This window comes from Eutrema salsugineum, unplaced genomic scaffold (genome assembly GCF_000478725.1).
Source record: "Eutrema salsugineum unplaced genomic scaffold, Eutsalg1_0 scaffold_22, whole genome shotgun sequence".
NCBI classification, from domain to species: domain Eukaryota; kingdom Viridiplantae; phylum Streptophyta; class Magnoliopsida; order Brassicales; family Brassicaceae; genus Eutrema; species Eutrema salsugineum.
In genome coordinates this window covers 1,017,944-1,030,947 of record NW_006256812.1, presented here as the reverse complement: position 1 = coordinate 1,030,947, position 13,004 = coordinate 1,017,944, and the positions used below count along the sequence as shown (strand labels likewise).

Genomic DNA, 13,004 nt, shown 5'->3' with positions numbered 1-13,004 from the left:
AACGAAGATCAAAGAAAATTTCCTCTTTCAAAAAAAAAAGAATATGGATGTTATTGTTTACAACAGATTCTCTCCCGAAAAAAAAAAAAAAAAGCTTTCGACTTAAAAAAATGTACAAAAAGAAACAGCAACAAATTGTATACAAATATTCATTGAAACAGAAAAGTATATAAAGCTTCGAACATGATATAGCTGATAAGATCGTTCCTCCACCACATTCAAGACTCAACAACAGGCTCAGGCTCTTCTCCTGCGGCAGCTTCTGGGGCTTCTTCTTCTCCTCCTCCTTCTCCCTCGGGAATTGTGGAGTTCTCTTTAGGTTTGTGATCATCAGAAGGCGGAGAAGAGCCACCAGAAGAGGCGGATCGACGGTGGTTAGCGGCGGCTTGATGGACGTGATTGTAACTTCCTTTCTCTAGAAAGAGCTGATTGAAATGGACTTTACAGTAGAGGACGCCATTAAGAGACGCGTAAGAAGAATGAGTCAATGGACAACCACTGTGTGTGCACCTGAAACAAGTCTTGTGGTAACTTTCTCCTTCCATTGTTACTTTCTCAAGTGGATAAACGGTTTTGTGACAAGTCGCACATTTGTCTTGTGTTCCACTGAAGAATGACGATAGCTTGCTTGGAGCTCGAGTCTTGCAGATTCAATTGAGAAAATCAGATCAAAGATGAAAGAAACAGACAAATTTTTAGGAAATAAAACCGAGGAATCTATTAAGAAATTATCTGTTTCATTACCAGATGATCATTTGGCTTCTCGGTCTTTCCTGCTGTTTGTAATTGGACATTGTTAGCAGAGACAATGAAAAAAATTCGATTCGAAACAGAACAGAGAGAGAGAGAGAGAGAGAGACCTGTCTGAAAATTCTTGCTGAAATTTCCAGATTCTTTGAAAAGCTGTTCGAAGTGAGGCTTACAGTAAAGAACTCCGTCCATTGATGAGTAGTTGCTTATCTGTTAAAAAGATGTGATTTTTTTTTTTTTTTGGCAATGTCGAAACAGAGTAACAATGGAGGAAGAAAGAAGAAAGAAAGAAATGAAATACCACGAGAGTGCCATTGCAATGGCTGCATCTGAAGCATGATTTGTGATAAGTATTACCCTCTAATGTCAACAAATCCATAACGTAAACGGTTTTGTCACAGGCCTTGCATTTGTCCAATGTTCCTGTAAACGCCATTGTCTCTCCTTCTCTATCTCTCTACCTCTATCTCTATCTTCTTCTTCTGTGTTGTTTTTGGAAATTAGATTCAAAGTTTGTTCTTCGTTCGCCGGTTCTAGTCTCCAGACACGACCAAACGACGACGAGGATACAAAAAAAACAGACTTTGTCTTCTTTTTATTTTGTTTTCATGTCTGTGTTATAGGTCTTATTTATCAAAAATTTCTTGACTGATTGAGAATTTGGGGGGTAATTTTGGTTCCAGTGGTAGAGATTCGAAAGAGGAGTTCCCATTTAGTTAATGTCGAACATCTAAATCTAATTCTGGGATTGTTTATTTTACGATCATCATTTTTAGTTTCCAAAAAAAAAAAAACAAAAACCAAAGGTCTCGCTTTCTTGACGTTTTCAGCCGCAGCTCCTCTTCGGAAGATCTATTTTTAAATTAGGGGAAAATAATGACGAATATTAAAAAGTAATGGGGTTGTTTCAGAATTATAGAAAAGTCAAGGAGCTGTTTTTTAAAAGAGAATAAAGTGGATAAGAGTGGAGAGTCTGTGTAAGGAAAGGAAGATCCATTGACGCCGGCGAGTGTATCTTTCACTTTCTTTTAGTAACCAGTCGACAAATCTAACCCTGAAAAATAAATCACTCTCCTTTCTCTGTTTCTCTTCTACAGTTACACAGAATCGGGAATTCGATTTTTCCTTTTTTCTTTTTTAATTTCATTTCTGGCGGAAACGGTTTTGTGGTTAATTTCAACATTTTCCGATCTTGCCCCTCGAGTTCCATCAAATCCATCATCTCTTACAAAAACGCTCTGTTTGACCCAACATTTTCTTTTTTGAAGATTACGATTTTTGAGCTGTGAAGATTTCATTCGTAGATTATTAGGGTTCTCTCGAGATCGAAGAAGAGAGATTGCGATGAATAATAATAATAATAACACAGGAAGATTTCCGCCGGGGATTGGAGCGGCGGCTCCGGATCCTAATTTTCAGTCACGGAACCCGAATCCGCAGCAGCCTCCGCCTCAGCAATACCTTCATTCACGGACTCCGTTTCCGCAGACCCAACAGTCTCGGCCTCCGAATCCACAGCAACCTGATGCTCACCACTACGTTCAACGAGCTTACCCACAAAACCCTCAGCAGATTCAACAGCTCCAACAACAACAACAATGGTCTACACACCCTCAGCTTCCTGCTAATCCGAGTTATGTAGATGAAGTCGAGAAGACTGTTCAGTCTGAAGCTCACACCAACGATTCTAAGTAAGTGCTCGTTTGGAAAAGAATTGATGTTTTTTTCCAACTTACTTTGGATTTGGAGTATAAGAGTGACTGTTTTGAAGGGTGCTGTTTAAAGTTTCCTCCTTTATATGGTTTGATTTGAAGTGAAGGTCCATTTCTTTGATTATGTGTGTTTCTCATGCTTACCAGTAACCAAGACTGGAAGGCAATGTTGAAGCTGCCACCTCGAGATAATCGTTACCAGACAGAGGTATAAGTTTCCTTAGTTATATGCTTGACTGACTGAGATATGAAACTTGTTTTGAGAATATAGTAGTTTACATGCTTTTTCATGTTGTCTCCAGGACGTGACTGCCACTAAAGGAAATGAATTTGAAGATTACTTTTTGAAGAGAGATCTACTAAGGGGAATATATGAAAAGGGTTTTGAGAAGCCATCTCCTATTCAGGAAGAAAGCATTCCTATTGCTTTGACTGGCAGTGATATTCTTGCTAGAGCCAAAAATGGGACAGGAAAGACTGGTGCCTTCTGCATCCCAACCCTTGAGAAAATTGATCCAGAGAACAATGTCATTCAAGGTTTGTTACTTTCCTTTTTTGAAATCTTCTCTGTTTGAAGTTCATTCTTCATTTTCTTCTTAGTAAGTTTGTAGATCACTGGAACTTCCAGAGAGTGCTCATTACTTCAGTGAAACGGATGAATTTGTTGTTTCTAATTTATAAAAAGCTACTATTCTTGCTGTATTTTCTTTACTGTGTACACCTTGTTGATCTATAGTCTTATGCAGCCGTAATTCTAGTCCCTACCCGAGAGCTGGCCCTTCAGACATCACAAGTTTGCAAGGAGCTTTCCAAATACTTGAAAATTGAGGTTATGGTCACCACTGGCGGTACTAGTCTGAGGGATGATATCATGCGATTGTACCAACCTGTTCATCTGCTGGTAGGAACTCCTGGAAGAATATTAGATCTTGCCAAAAAGGGTGTGTGTGTTTTGAAAGATTGCACGATGCTTGTCATGGATGAGGTGAGTTCCTGATATCTTATTGGCCTTGTTTCTTTTCTACCTCTTGGGTTATATCTTCCCTTGTTGCGTGTTCAAAAATCAAACATTGTTGGACTTCTGCCAAAACGAATTTTCTAGTTTTTCACCGAGCAAAACAATACAACAAAATTGATTCCATCTTATGCTAGATATTTGCAGATTTTGATGGACTAACTTTCTTTTTGCATGAGCCGATTGTTCTGACTCACAAATATCTTTTCCCAGGCCGACAAGCTTTTGTCTGCAGAATTTCAACCTTCTATAGAGGAGTTGATACAATTCTTGCCGCAAAACCGACAGATTTTGATGTTTTCAGCTACATTTCCTGTCACTGTCAAGTCCTTTAAGGATCGATATCTCAGGAAGCCTTACATTATCAATCTCATGGATCAGCTCACACTAATGGGTGTCACACAATATTATGCTTTTGTTGAAGAGAGACAGAAGGTGCACTGCCTTAACACGCTTTTCTCTAAGGTTAGATTTCTGGACACCCAAGACTTTTTTGGCTACTCGTTGTCGTGGATGTTTTAAAGCAAGTATGGTTTTTAATCGCAGCTGCAAATAAACCAATCCATTATCTTTTGCAACTCTGTCAATCGTGTGGAGCTGTTAGCCAAGAAAATCACAGAGCTCGGTTACTCATGCTTCTATATTCATGCAAAGATGGTTCAAGACCACCGTAACAGGGTTTTCCATGATTTCCGCAACGGTGCATGCAGAAACCTTGTTTGCACTGGTGGGTTTTGTGTTGCTCTTGTGCATGAACAAAGATAATGTGCTTAAGTTTCATGTTTAGGAAAAGAGATGATGATATGACTAAACGGATGTCTATTGCAGATTTGTTTACACGTGGTATTGACATTCAAGCTGTGAATGTGGTCATTAATTTCGATTTCCCGAGGACTTCTGAGTCGTATCTACACAGGGTATGTTAAGGGAAACCTGTTTTTGATCTATCATCTTGAGCACATTTTTTATTCTTCAAATTGTGAATGGGGTTTTGATTCATTACACTACCAGGTAGGTAGATCAGGAAGATATGGACACCTTGGGTTGGCTGTGAATTTGGTAACTTATGAGGACCGCTTCAAAATGTTTGTGGCTTCTTTTGCTTTTGTTTCTGTTTTTCAACTGATACAACCTCCCTTGTGTTTTGTTATATCAAGCTTTTTTACTCATTCATATGGATTTTAACAGGTACCAAACTGAGCAAGAACTTGGAACCGAGATCAAGCCAATTCCTTCACTTATCGACAAGGCAATCTACTGTCAGTGACTTCTACCAGGTGCACATTCTCCACCCGGCTAAAGCACTGATGGATTTAAACAGTGAGATAAATCCCTCTCTTGGCATCTTGACATTGTAACTAAGCCGCATTGCATATAGACCAAATTCCCAATGATTGGTTTGCCATTGTTTAGGTTTTTTTTGAGGAGGCAAATCATTCAGCTTTGGCAGTTACAAGCTTGTTCCAGAGATGAAGGCAACACACAGAGCACTGTACTGAGGCAAGAAGAATGCAGTATGGGCGGTTGATGGCGATAATAGCGGTTGGTTGTATTTGAACCTTTCGACCAAGTCCGGTTTGTTTGGTTTGATTTGAAGACTTCTTCTGCTGTATGATGTGAACTTTAAGTTATAACTTTTCTTATATTTCAGTTTCATGTTCTAAGAAACCTTTTGCCTTTGGATGTGAACCTTTCGACCAAGTCCGGTGTGTTTTATGACTTTTCTTGGTCTCTTTTGTTTTAAGACTTGGGAGAGAATTTTACTAGAATTGTATCATTGTTAACACATTGTGTGTTAACTCAAGTACCTACTTCGCCTATTTTACGGATTATATGTGAAATTGCAATGATACATATTTGATGCTGCATACGATTACAGAGAAATACTTCATAAAACCTCTAACCTTGATGTTTTTGCTTTCCACACAAAATCACCAATATATATATAAACAAGACAATAAACAAACAAAAAAACTATAAAAAGTTGTTGAGCACACATAAAAAAAAAAAACAGAGAGATGAATTGTAACAAACAATGACCTGAAAAACAAATTTAAAAAAGACTTAGAAACATCCACAAGTTGCCTTTGGTACGATACCAGTGGCTCTATACTTAGCAGCCATTTCTTCAGCTTTAAGAAGCTCCTCTCCTCTTTTAGCTTCAACCATTGCTCTCTTCTCTTCTGCTAGCTTGTGAATCGCAGCCACTTTGTTCTTCATTTTCTCACCATACTCTGCCTTTTTCTTCTCTAATTTTTCTTCAATCTTCCTGAGCTGGGCTTCAGTGGCTGCTTTCTTGCTGTTCTCCCAAGCGAGCACATCAGAGATCTTCTTTTGTGCCCTGTCCATTATTACCATTTCAAGATCATTAGCTGATGATCAACTCGCACAAATAGTAATCTTTGGGTGCGAAGGTCAAAAGAATAAAACAAAGTTTACTTGTTCTCAGCCTTTGACTTCTCACTCTCTTCCCATGCTTTGATGAATGATGTTTTTTTCTCCTTTTCCAAGTCCGCAAGTATCACATCTGACCAAAACCAAACACATAACATTTGATGTCAGTTATGGAACTTAGGTGGCCAGAAAGTAGAAAACAAAAACAAATAGTTGTTTAGCTCACCTCTATCGGCCGAGCCAGATGAGCTTTTCTTCGGTGTATGCTCCTCAATGGGTTCTGCAAGAAGGTCACTTGTTAAGTATAACACGTTGTTAATGTAGACGCAAATTGACAATGTAAAAAGATAGCGCTTCAAGGCTCTAAACAGTTAATAAAATATATAAGTTCATCGATTATCACACTCGATTCACTGCAAAATTTGTTTTGTTATAGAAGTTTTACTAAAGAACAGAGCAGAAGACAACATCAGAGTTCAAGTGTTTTAACTTTAATTAAAGATAGTTAGCAACTTTTTTCTTCTCTTTTTTTGGTCATCTTAGTCAAGTGGTGTTATACCACATTAAACTGATGGTTCGAACTTATTCCATGGGTCTCGGTGACATAGAGAATTCGACCTTTGGGCCACTCTAACTCATGTCAAGATAGTAGCACCTTTAAAAAGGAACTAATACGACTGGATTTTAAAACTCTTAAATGTACCAGAGTTAGGCTACTTTAAAGGAACTAATCATGTATGAAAATCAAGAAAGTTAACCACTTTACTAATTCATAGCTGTCCACAACTAATTGCCATGATTCCATTTACTTTTTCACAACACAAAATTTACAAGACAGATTATTTTATGATTAGTTACCTACCTTAGTAGCAATAGAAATTAATCATATTCTAAATAGTAATATATTATCTTTCTTTCAGAACCTAATTCTCTTGGTGTAAAAAAAATAAATGCTGTGAAATCCTAATAGCAATATGGATTTTTTTGAGATGGAATTCTGGGGCTAATTTGTGAGATTTTGGAGACATATTCAATTTTGTTAAATACATCTCTAATTCATAAAAAACATCGAATGAATCCTCATAAGAAGAAGATTATCACATACACACAACACAGAACGTGTTGTGAATAGAGAGAGCTTACTTTCGACAACGGCAAGAGCTTTGGACTCGACAGGAGGTGGTGGAGTATGAATTTTCTCCTCCGCCACGTCTTTAGAAGCTTCCACCGGAGCAGGAGTTGGTTCCTTCGCCGGAGCTAAAACCGCCGGAGATTCTACGTCAACCTTAGTCGTCTTTTGCTCCTCCGCCATTGCCGCTCAGCTCAGCCAAAGAAGAACAAAAAAAATGGTTTCTTTTTTTTTTCCTTCGGTAAAACAGAAAATAAAACAAAACAAAATTTGGATAAAATGCAGACTATATGAACCAATGAGAAGAAAGAGGTTTTATATCCTCCGTTAGCTTACACCGGTGGAGCGTACTCCCCGCGTTTAATATGCGTGAGACACTTGTTTCCCTTCACCGTTGATTATGGTACCATGTGATCCTACGACTGTAAGCTCGCTTACGCATTGGATGCGATACATGTGATTAAACACCTCACTGCCGACAGGTAAAGTAGTTCAATTCTGCCACGTCAAGTCACTTAGTAGAAAAAAATGCCATCGTTTTGCTAATAGACTGAATCAAATTAAAATCTCAACTCAAAATTACACTAAACCGATCTATATTATTATATTAGGTTTATCTGACCTACTAATGATTTATTTAATTAAGGGAATTGGAAGTAAGATAAGAAAGTGAAAACCTAAGATAAATTCTTTTTAAATGTCGACAACCTATGATAAAATCCCTAAAATCAAAGAGTATAGTACGTGACGTCTGTGTATAGTGTATATGTTTCTAAAATAGAATGTATTTGTCGATGTTCAATAATAGAATGTATTTGACTACGAAAAAAAAAGAATGTATTTGTTTATTGAAAAATAGTCTGGTCGACCAAAAGGTTTCGTGGAGCTTTATAAAGCGGACACGCTGGAGATAGATACAAAGGGAAATGTCTTTGTTGGACCCCACGGCTCATTTTGGCACGTCGCGTGTACAAAACGTTCCGGTTAAGTTGCGCGTGGGCTTGACGGAAATTAAACCGGTTTAGGCATGTGATATATGGGCCCTTATTAATGACTTTGCTCGTTTTAGATTAAAAACTTTAGACTTTAGAGTAACAAACCGAAAAATTCTTTGGTTCACTCGTAGCGGGTGAATTCATTCATTCACCTCATTTCATTTAAACTAATTAAAATCTGAAATATAATATTATTTTAAAAAAAAAATAAAAAAAAAAAATTAAAATATTAAATACTCAATCAAATATTTTGATAATATATATAATAAATAATATATATATAAAGATTATAATTTAGGGTTTAGTTTTTATTTTAATTTTTTAAAAGTTTATAGATTATAATTTAGAGTATAAAAATTAGAATTTAGGATTTAAAAATTAGAATTTAGAGATTAAGGTTTAAAATTCCAAAAATAAAATAAATAATTATTTATATATATATTAAAAATATATATATATTAAATTTGATATTATGCTTGGATTCACTATTTCCAATTTAGATTTTAGTTTTTCTTTATTTAAAATTCCAAAAATTCCAAAAATAATTATGTAAAAATATTTTTTTTTATCAAAACTAATTCTACATAAATTTCAATATTATGCTTGGGTTCACTATTTTTAAATTAGAATTTATCTATTAAAAAGATAATTTAATATTATGTTTGGGTTTATTATTATATTAGGTTTATCTGACCTACTAATGATTTATTTAATTAAGGGAATTGGAAGTAAGATAAGAAAGTGAAAATCTAAGATAAATTCTTTTTAAATGTCGACAACCTATGATAAAATCCCTAAAATCAAAGAGTATAGTACGTGACGTCTGTGTATAGTGTATATGTTTCTAAATAGAATGTATTTGTCGATGTTCAATAATAGAATGTATTTGATTACGAAAAAAAAAGAATGTATTTGTTTATTGAAAAATAGTCTGGTCGACCAAAAGGTTTCGTGGAGCTTTATAAAGCGGACACGCTGGAGATAGATACAAAGGGAAATGTCTTTGTTGGACCCCACGGCTCATTTTGGCACGTCGCGTGTACAAAACGTTCCGGTTAAGTTGCGCGTGGGCTTGACGGAAATTAAAAATATATATATATTAAATTTGATATTATACTTGGGTTCACTATTTCCAATTTAGATTTTAGTTTTTCTTTATTTAAAATTCCAAAAATTCCAAAAATAATTATGTAAAAATATTTTTTTTTATTAAAACTAGTTCTACATAAATTTCAATATTATGCTTGGATTCACTATTTTTAAATTAGAATTTAGTTTTTTCTATTAAAAAGATAATTTAATATTATGTTTGGGTTCACTATTTTTAATTTAGGGTTTAGTTTTTTTTTATTTTTAAATTTCGAAAATAAACAAATAATTATGTAAAATATGTTTTTATTAAAAATAATTCTACATAAACTTTAATATTATGTTTGGGTTCAATATTTCCAAATTAGGTTTTAGTTTTTTCTTATTTAAAAAAATATATTTAAAATGTGTTATTTTGGTAAGTTACTTTAAGTGATTTTATTATATGGTAGATTTTCATTGGCTAAAATGAGAGGGATGAATGAATAATTCATCCCTAGGGGTGAACCCAATAATTTTTCTAAAAAACCTGTTCAACAGAGTGTTCGAGTCAGACCTTCTGGCTGAGACGAGATGGAGACTACTCGTTTTGTAATTATTGGGCCTTTGTGCATTTTTACGGCCCAAATAGTTCAATTTAAAGGACGCTGTAATATTTTTTAGCAATAAGTAAAATATAGAACAGGATTAAGAAGATTAAAGGGTAGTCAACATAGATTTGAACAGCCTGGGAAAGATGTATACAAGTCTGTAACGTATGATTATTATTATTTTTCCAATGATTATTATAAAGCATACAACATGGAATTATTTAACGATTAATTTATTCTGTCTTTGTATATGAGTGGTCGAATATGGTGACTATGGTCTGTGATGTCACTGAACTTTTATTTTGTGGCTAAAGTTTAACTTTCTTTCTTTCTGAGTTGGGATTCTTATTCAATTATAACAAACTTTCTCAAAGAGGGTTTTAACTAATTGCGCCCGTAAATACTTTAGTTTTAATCAACAGATTTAAGATTTTCTGTCTTATAACTTCAAAGATCTTAGATTTTCCTAGACTTTCAACGATTACAAGAAATTATTATTTGGGAAACCGAAAAGGAAATAAACGAGTCTGTCTATATGTGATAGGATCATAGGAAAATGGATGCTCCAACTAGTATTATATTATGTCTTATATATTCAAAAAAATCATTAACCCTTGGAAACACAGAAAAAGTAAACAACATTCACACACAAAAATATGAACTTATTAACACAAAAGATGTGAACTTGTGGTTAGTGTTGAAGAAAACGTGAAACAAGATTCAAATCCTCGTGGAAAAGCACAAATCGAAAATCAAAATCAAAGCTTTGGTGCTTCTTCTCGCTTCGGTAACGTATAATAATATCGCCCGAATCTCGTTATCTTCTCTTGTGTTGAATGTTTGTGTATGTATATAATTAAAAGGTGAGCAGAAGATAGATTCATGGTTCAACGGAAAAGCATGAAGAGGAACAACAACAACGATCCTCAAACCAACGGGCATGGTAATTATCTTCGTATCAAAACGGCTTCGCATACAGGAAAACGCATCGCAAAAGCTACTCTGTTCGTCGCATCTTCTCTCTTCATATCTGCTGGTCTCTTAGACTTACTCGGTTGTTTCGATCTCGTGAGTTCGAATCTAAAACACCTCACCTCAATTTTTATATATAAAAAAATATCTTCTTCAAGTTTAGTAAATTTGTGAACTTGAGAGTGTTATATATAATTCAGATCTCTTCGTCTTCTACTTCAGACAACTCTTGCAGGTCTGAAGCAAGTAACAACAACAACAACAACTAGAAATTCACCAATCACGAAGCATAAATTCCCTGACCAATGCGATGCCGTACAGAACCAGACACAACAGCAAAAACAGCAAATTCCAATTTCCGAAGATGGCAGCACATGGAGAAACAACAATAATCCCAGAAGCAACCATTCAAGACCATCCACGTGTCCTTCTTATTTCCGTTGGATCCACGAGGATCTACGGCCATGGAGAGAGACAGGGATAACGAGAGGGATGCTAGAGAAAGCAAGGAGGACGGCGCATTTCAGGGTCATAATCCTCGACGGGAAAGTCTACGTTAAGAAGTACAGAAAATCTATCCAGACTAGAGACGTTTTTACTCTGTGGGGCATCGTACAGTTGCTACGGTGGTACCCAGGGAGATTGCCCGATCTCGAACTCATGTTTGACGCGGATGATAGACCAACCGTCCGATCTAAAGACTTTAAAGGTCGACAACACCCGGCCCCACCTCCGTTATTCCGTTACTGCTCTGATGACGCCAGCTTGGATATCGTCTTCCCTGATTGGTCCTTTTGGGGCTGGTACCCAAAAATCTCTTCATTTAGTGGGCTTAAAATGAGCCCAATTAACTAACTAGGCTTTATATTGTTTATTGGGCTAGGGCTGAGGCTAATATAAAACCTTGGGCTAAATCGCTGGTGGCGATAGAAGATGGGAGCAAGATGACGCAATGGAAAGACCGCGTGGCGTATGCTTATTGGAGAGGTAATCCTCATGTGGCCCCCACTAGAAGAGATCTTCTTAGATGTAATGTCTCAGCACAAGAAGATTGGAACACTCGTCTCTACATCCAAGTAATGTTCCGCGGAATCTCATCACTTCCCTAAATTCATTTTAAATTTGGTAAACTGCTTATATAATCTTTTATTCTTTTTTTTTTTTTTTGTGTTGAAGGACTGGGTTAGAGAATCCAGAGAAGGATTCAAGAACTCAAACCTAGAGAACCAATGCACCCACAGGTCGTTATATACATATTAACACTTATTAGCCATCCTTTTATTTACTTGGTTTTGGGGGGTAATCTTTGAGAATATTGAATTTTGAATTTTGGGAAATGTTGGAATTAATAGGTACAAGATTTATATAGAAGGATGGGCATGGTCAGTGAGCGAGAAATATATAATGGCATGTGACTCGATGACATTATACGTGAGACCTAAGTTCTATGATTTTTACATACGAGGAATGATGCCATTACAACATTACTGGCCAATCAGAGACAAGTCTAAGTGTACTTCCCTCAAATACGCCGTACATTGGGGTAACACCCATTTAGATCAGGTTTGTATATTTATTACACGTTTAGAGAACCCCTTTCTTGTGATTTATTATGCTTTATTACATATTAACCCGTTGATTATTTAACTGGCAGGCGCGTAAGATAGGGGAAGAAGGGAGTAGATTTATAAGAGAGGAGGTGAAAATGGAATATGTGTATGATTACATGTTCCATTTGATGAATGAGTATGCCAATCTTTTGAAGTTTAAGCCGGAGATTCCTTGGGGAGCGACGGAGATCACGCCGGATAGTATGGGATGTCCGGCGACGGGACGGTGGAGAGATTTCATGGCGGAGTCGATGGTGATGTTTCCTAGTGAAGTGTCTCCTTGTGAGATGCCTCTTCCTTATAACCCTCTGGAGTTAAGAGAGGTTCTTGAGAGAAAAGCCAATTTGACTCGCCAGGTTGAGTTTTGGGAAGACCAATACTTTCGTGATTTGACCAACGGCAAGAAGCCTTGACCAAAACACAAAGAGGCTTTTGTTTTTTTTTTTTGGATAGTTGGATTTGTATTCATATTGAAATTAGCAATATGTGTTAAGATGTATGTTCAAATTATACAAACAGCGTTTTCTCTTTTACATAGCGGATATTAATTCACTACAAGTTTACAACACATACAATATATTTTGATATCTTCTTGATTTATGCATGGATACTTTAAAAGGTTCATTATATATAGAAAAATAATTCCAAATTTTTAAAATAAACAACAATTTTTTTCGTCAATTCAAACTGTATTTTTTTTTAAAAAAAAATTAGCAAAAAAAGTTAGATATATTTTAATTACTAGATC

The 13,004-nt window shown here is 35.8% G+C and overlaps 4 protein-coding genes across 7 annotated transcripts; 2 read left to right on the top strand and 2 right to left on the bottom strand.

The window, feature by feature from the left end:
- Positions 1-102: 102 nt before the first annotated feature.
- On the bottom strand, positions 103-1,382 carry LOC18015628 (LIM domain-containing protein PLIM2a). 2 transcript variants are annotated; one of them, XM_024155048.1, is made up of 4 exons: positions 1,052-1,382; positions 861-960; positions 745-776; positions 103-641 (listed from the first exon to the last, which is right to left on the bottom strand). In XM_024155048.1, the coding sequence occupies exons 1-4, from the start codon at positions 1,184-1,186 to the stop codon at positions 219-221; spliced, it is 690 nt and encodes a 229-aa protein (XP_024010816.1). In that variant the 5' UTR covers positions 1,187-1,382; the 3' UTR covers positions 103-218. The 2 variants fall into 2 exon arrangements, with proteins under 2 accessions (XP_024010816.1, XP_006397773.1); XM_006397710.2 differs by having other exon boundaries at positions 745-773.
- Positions 1,383-1,730: 348 nt separating this feature from the next.
- LOC18015629 (DEAD-box ATP-dependent RNA helicase 6) lies at positions 1,731-5,286 on the top strand. Of its 2 annotated transcripts, none has more exons than XR_002899353.1 (10): positions 1,731-2,441; positions 2,610-2,670; positions 2,765-2,999; positions 3,209-3,447; positions 3,691-3,942; positions 4,024-4,204; positions 4,306-4,394; positions 4,489-4,562; positions 4,666-4,797; positions 4,891-5,286. XR_002899353.1 is itself a non-coding variant. In XM_024154940.1 (10 exons), the coding sequence occupies exons 1-9, from the start codon at positions 2,095-2,097 to the stop codon at positions 4,742-4,744; spliced, it is 1,557 nt and encodes a 518-aa protein (XP_024010708.1). In that variant the 5' UTR covers positions 1,731-2,094; the 3' UTR covers positions 4,745-4,754; positions 4,891-5,286. The 2 variants fall into 2 exon arrangements, 1 of the variants encoding a protein (XP_024010708.1); XM_024154940.1 differs by having other exon boundaries at positions 4,666-4,754.
- Positions 5,287-5,350: 64 nt separating this feature from the next.
- LOC18015627 (remorin) lies at positions 5,351-7,334 on the bottom strand. The gene is made up of 4 exons (XM_006397709.2): positions 7,015-7,334; positions 6,098-6,151; positions 5,917-6,004; positions 5,351-5,818 (listed from the first exon to the last, which is right to left on the bottom strand). Exons 1-4 carry the CDS (start codon positions 7,181-7,183, stop codon positions 5,542-5,544), a joined length of 588 nt encoding a protein of 195 aa, XP_006397772.1. The 5' UTR covers positions 7,184-7,334; the 3' UTR covers positions 5,351-5,541.
- Positions 7,335-10,284: 2,950 nt separating this feature from the next.
- Positions 10,285-12,789, top strand: LOC112086199 (O-glucosyltransferase rumi homolog). 2 transcript variants are annotated; one of them, XM_024155046.1, is made up of 7 exons: positions 10,285-10,461; positions 10,538-10,742; positions 10,869-11,449; positions 11,530-11,722; positions 11,823-11,887; positions 11,999-12,209; positions 12,301-12,789. In XM_024155046.1, exons 2-7 carry the CDS (start codon positions 10,557-10,559, stop codon positions 12,667-12,669), a joined length of 1,605 nt encoding a protein of 534 aa, XP_024010814.1. In that variant the 5' UTR covers positions 10,285-10,461; positions 10,538-10,556; the 3' UTR covers positions 12,670-12,789. The 2 variants fall into 2 exon arrangements, with proteins under 2 accessions (XP_024010814.1, XP_024010815.1); XM_024155047.1 differs by having other exon boundaries at positions 10,306-10,443.
- The last annotated feature ends 215 nt before the right edge of the window (positions 12,790-13,004 follow it).

Excerpts from the sequence above, each read along its gene's own strand:
- LOC18015628 (XM_024155048.1), bottom strand. The coding sequence starts at position 1,186 with ATGGCGTTTACAGGAACATTGGACAAATGCAAGGCCTGTGACAAAACC. Across the intron at positions 961-1,051 it reads ATTGCAATGGCACTCTCGTG|ATAAGCAACTACTCATCAAT; the intron begins GTATTTCATTTC and ends TCTTTTTAACAG. Across the intron at positions 642-744 it reads AGAAGCCAAATGATCATCTG|ACTCGAGCTCCAAGCAAGCT; the intron begins GTAATGAAACAG and ends TGAATCTGCAAG.
- LOC18015629 (XM_024154940.1), top strand. The coding sequence starts at position 2,095 with ATGAATAATAATAATAATAACACAGGAAGATTTCCGCCGGGGATTGGA. Across the intron at positions 3,943-4,023 it reads TTAACACGCTTTTCTCTAAG|CTGCAAATAAACCAATCCAT; the intron begins GTTAGATTTCTG and ends TTTTAATCGCAG. Across the intron at positions 4,563-4,665 it reads TATGAGGACCGCTTCAAAAT|GTACCAAACTGAGCAAGAAC; the intron begins GTTTGTGGCTTC and ends GGATTTTAACAG.
- LOC18015627 (XM_006397709.2), bottom strand. The coding sequence starts at position 7,183 with ATGGCGGAGGAGCAAAAGACGACTAAGGTTGACGTAGAATCTCCGGCG. Across the intron at positions 6,152-7,014 it reads AGCTCTTGCCGTTGTCGAAA|AACCCATTGAGGAGCATACA; the intron begins GTAAGCTCTCTC and ends ACCTTCTTGCAG. Across the intron at positions 6,005-6,097 it reads ATCTGGCTCGGCCGATAGAG|ATGTGATACTTGCGGACTTG; the intron begins GTGAGCTAAACA and ends GGTTTTGGTCAG.
- LOC112086199 (XM_024155046.1), top strand. The coding sequence starts at position 10,557 with ATGGTTCAACGGAAAAGCATGAAGAGGAACAACAACAACGATCCTCAA. Across the intron at positions 11,723-11,822 it reads ACACTCGTCTCTACATCCAA|GACTGGGTTAGAGAATCCAG; the intron begins GTAATGTTCCGC and ends TTTGTGTTGAAG. Across the intron at positions 11,888-11,998 it reads GAGAACCAATGCACCCACAG|GTACAAGATTTATATAGAAG; the intron begins GTCGTTATATAC and ends TGGAATTAATAG.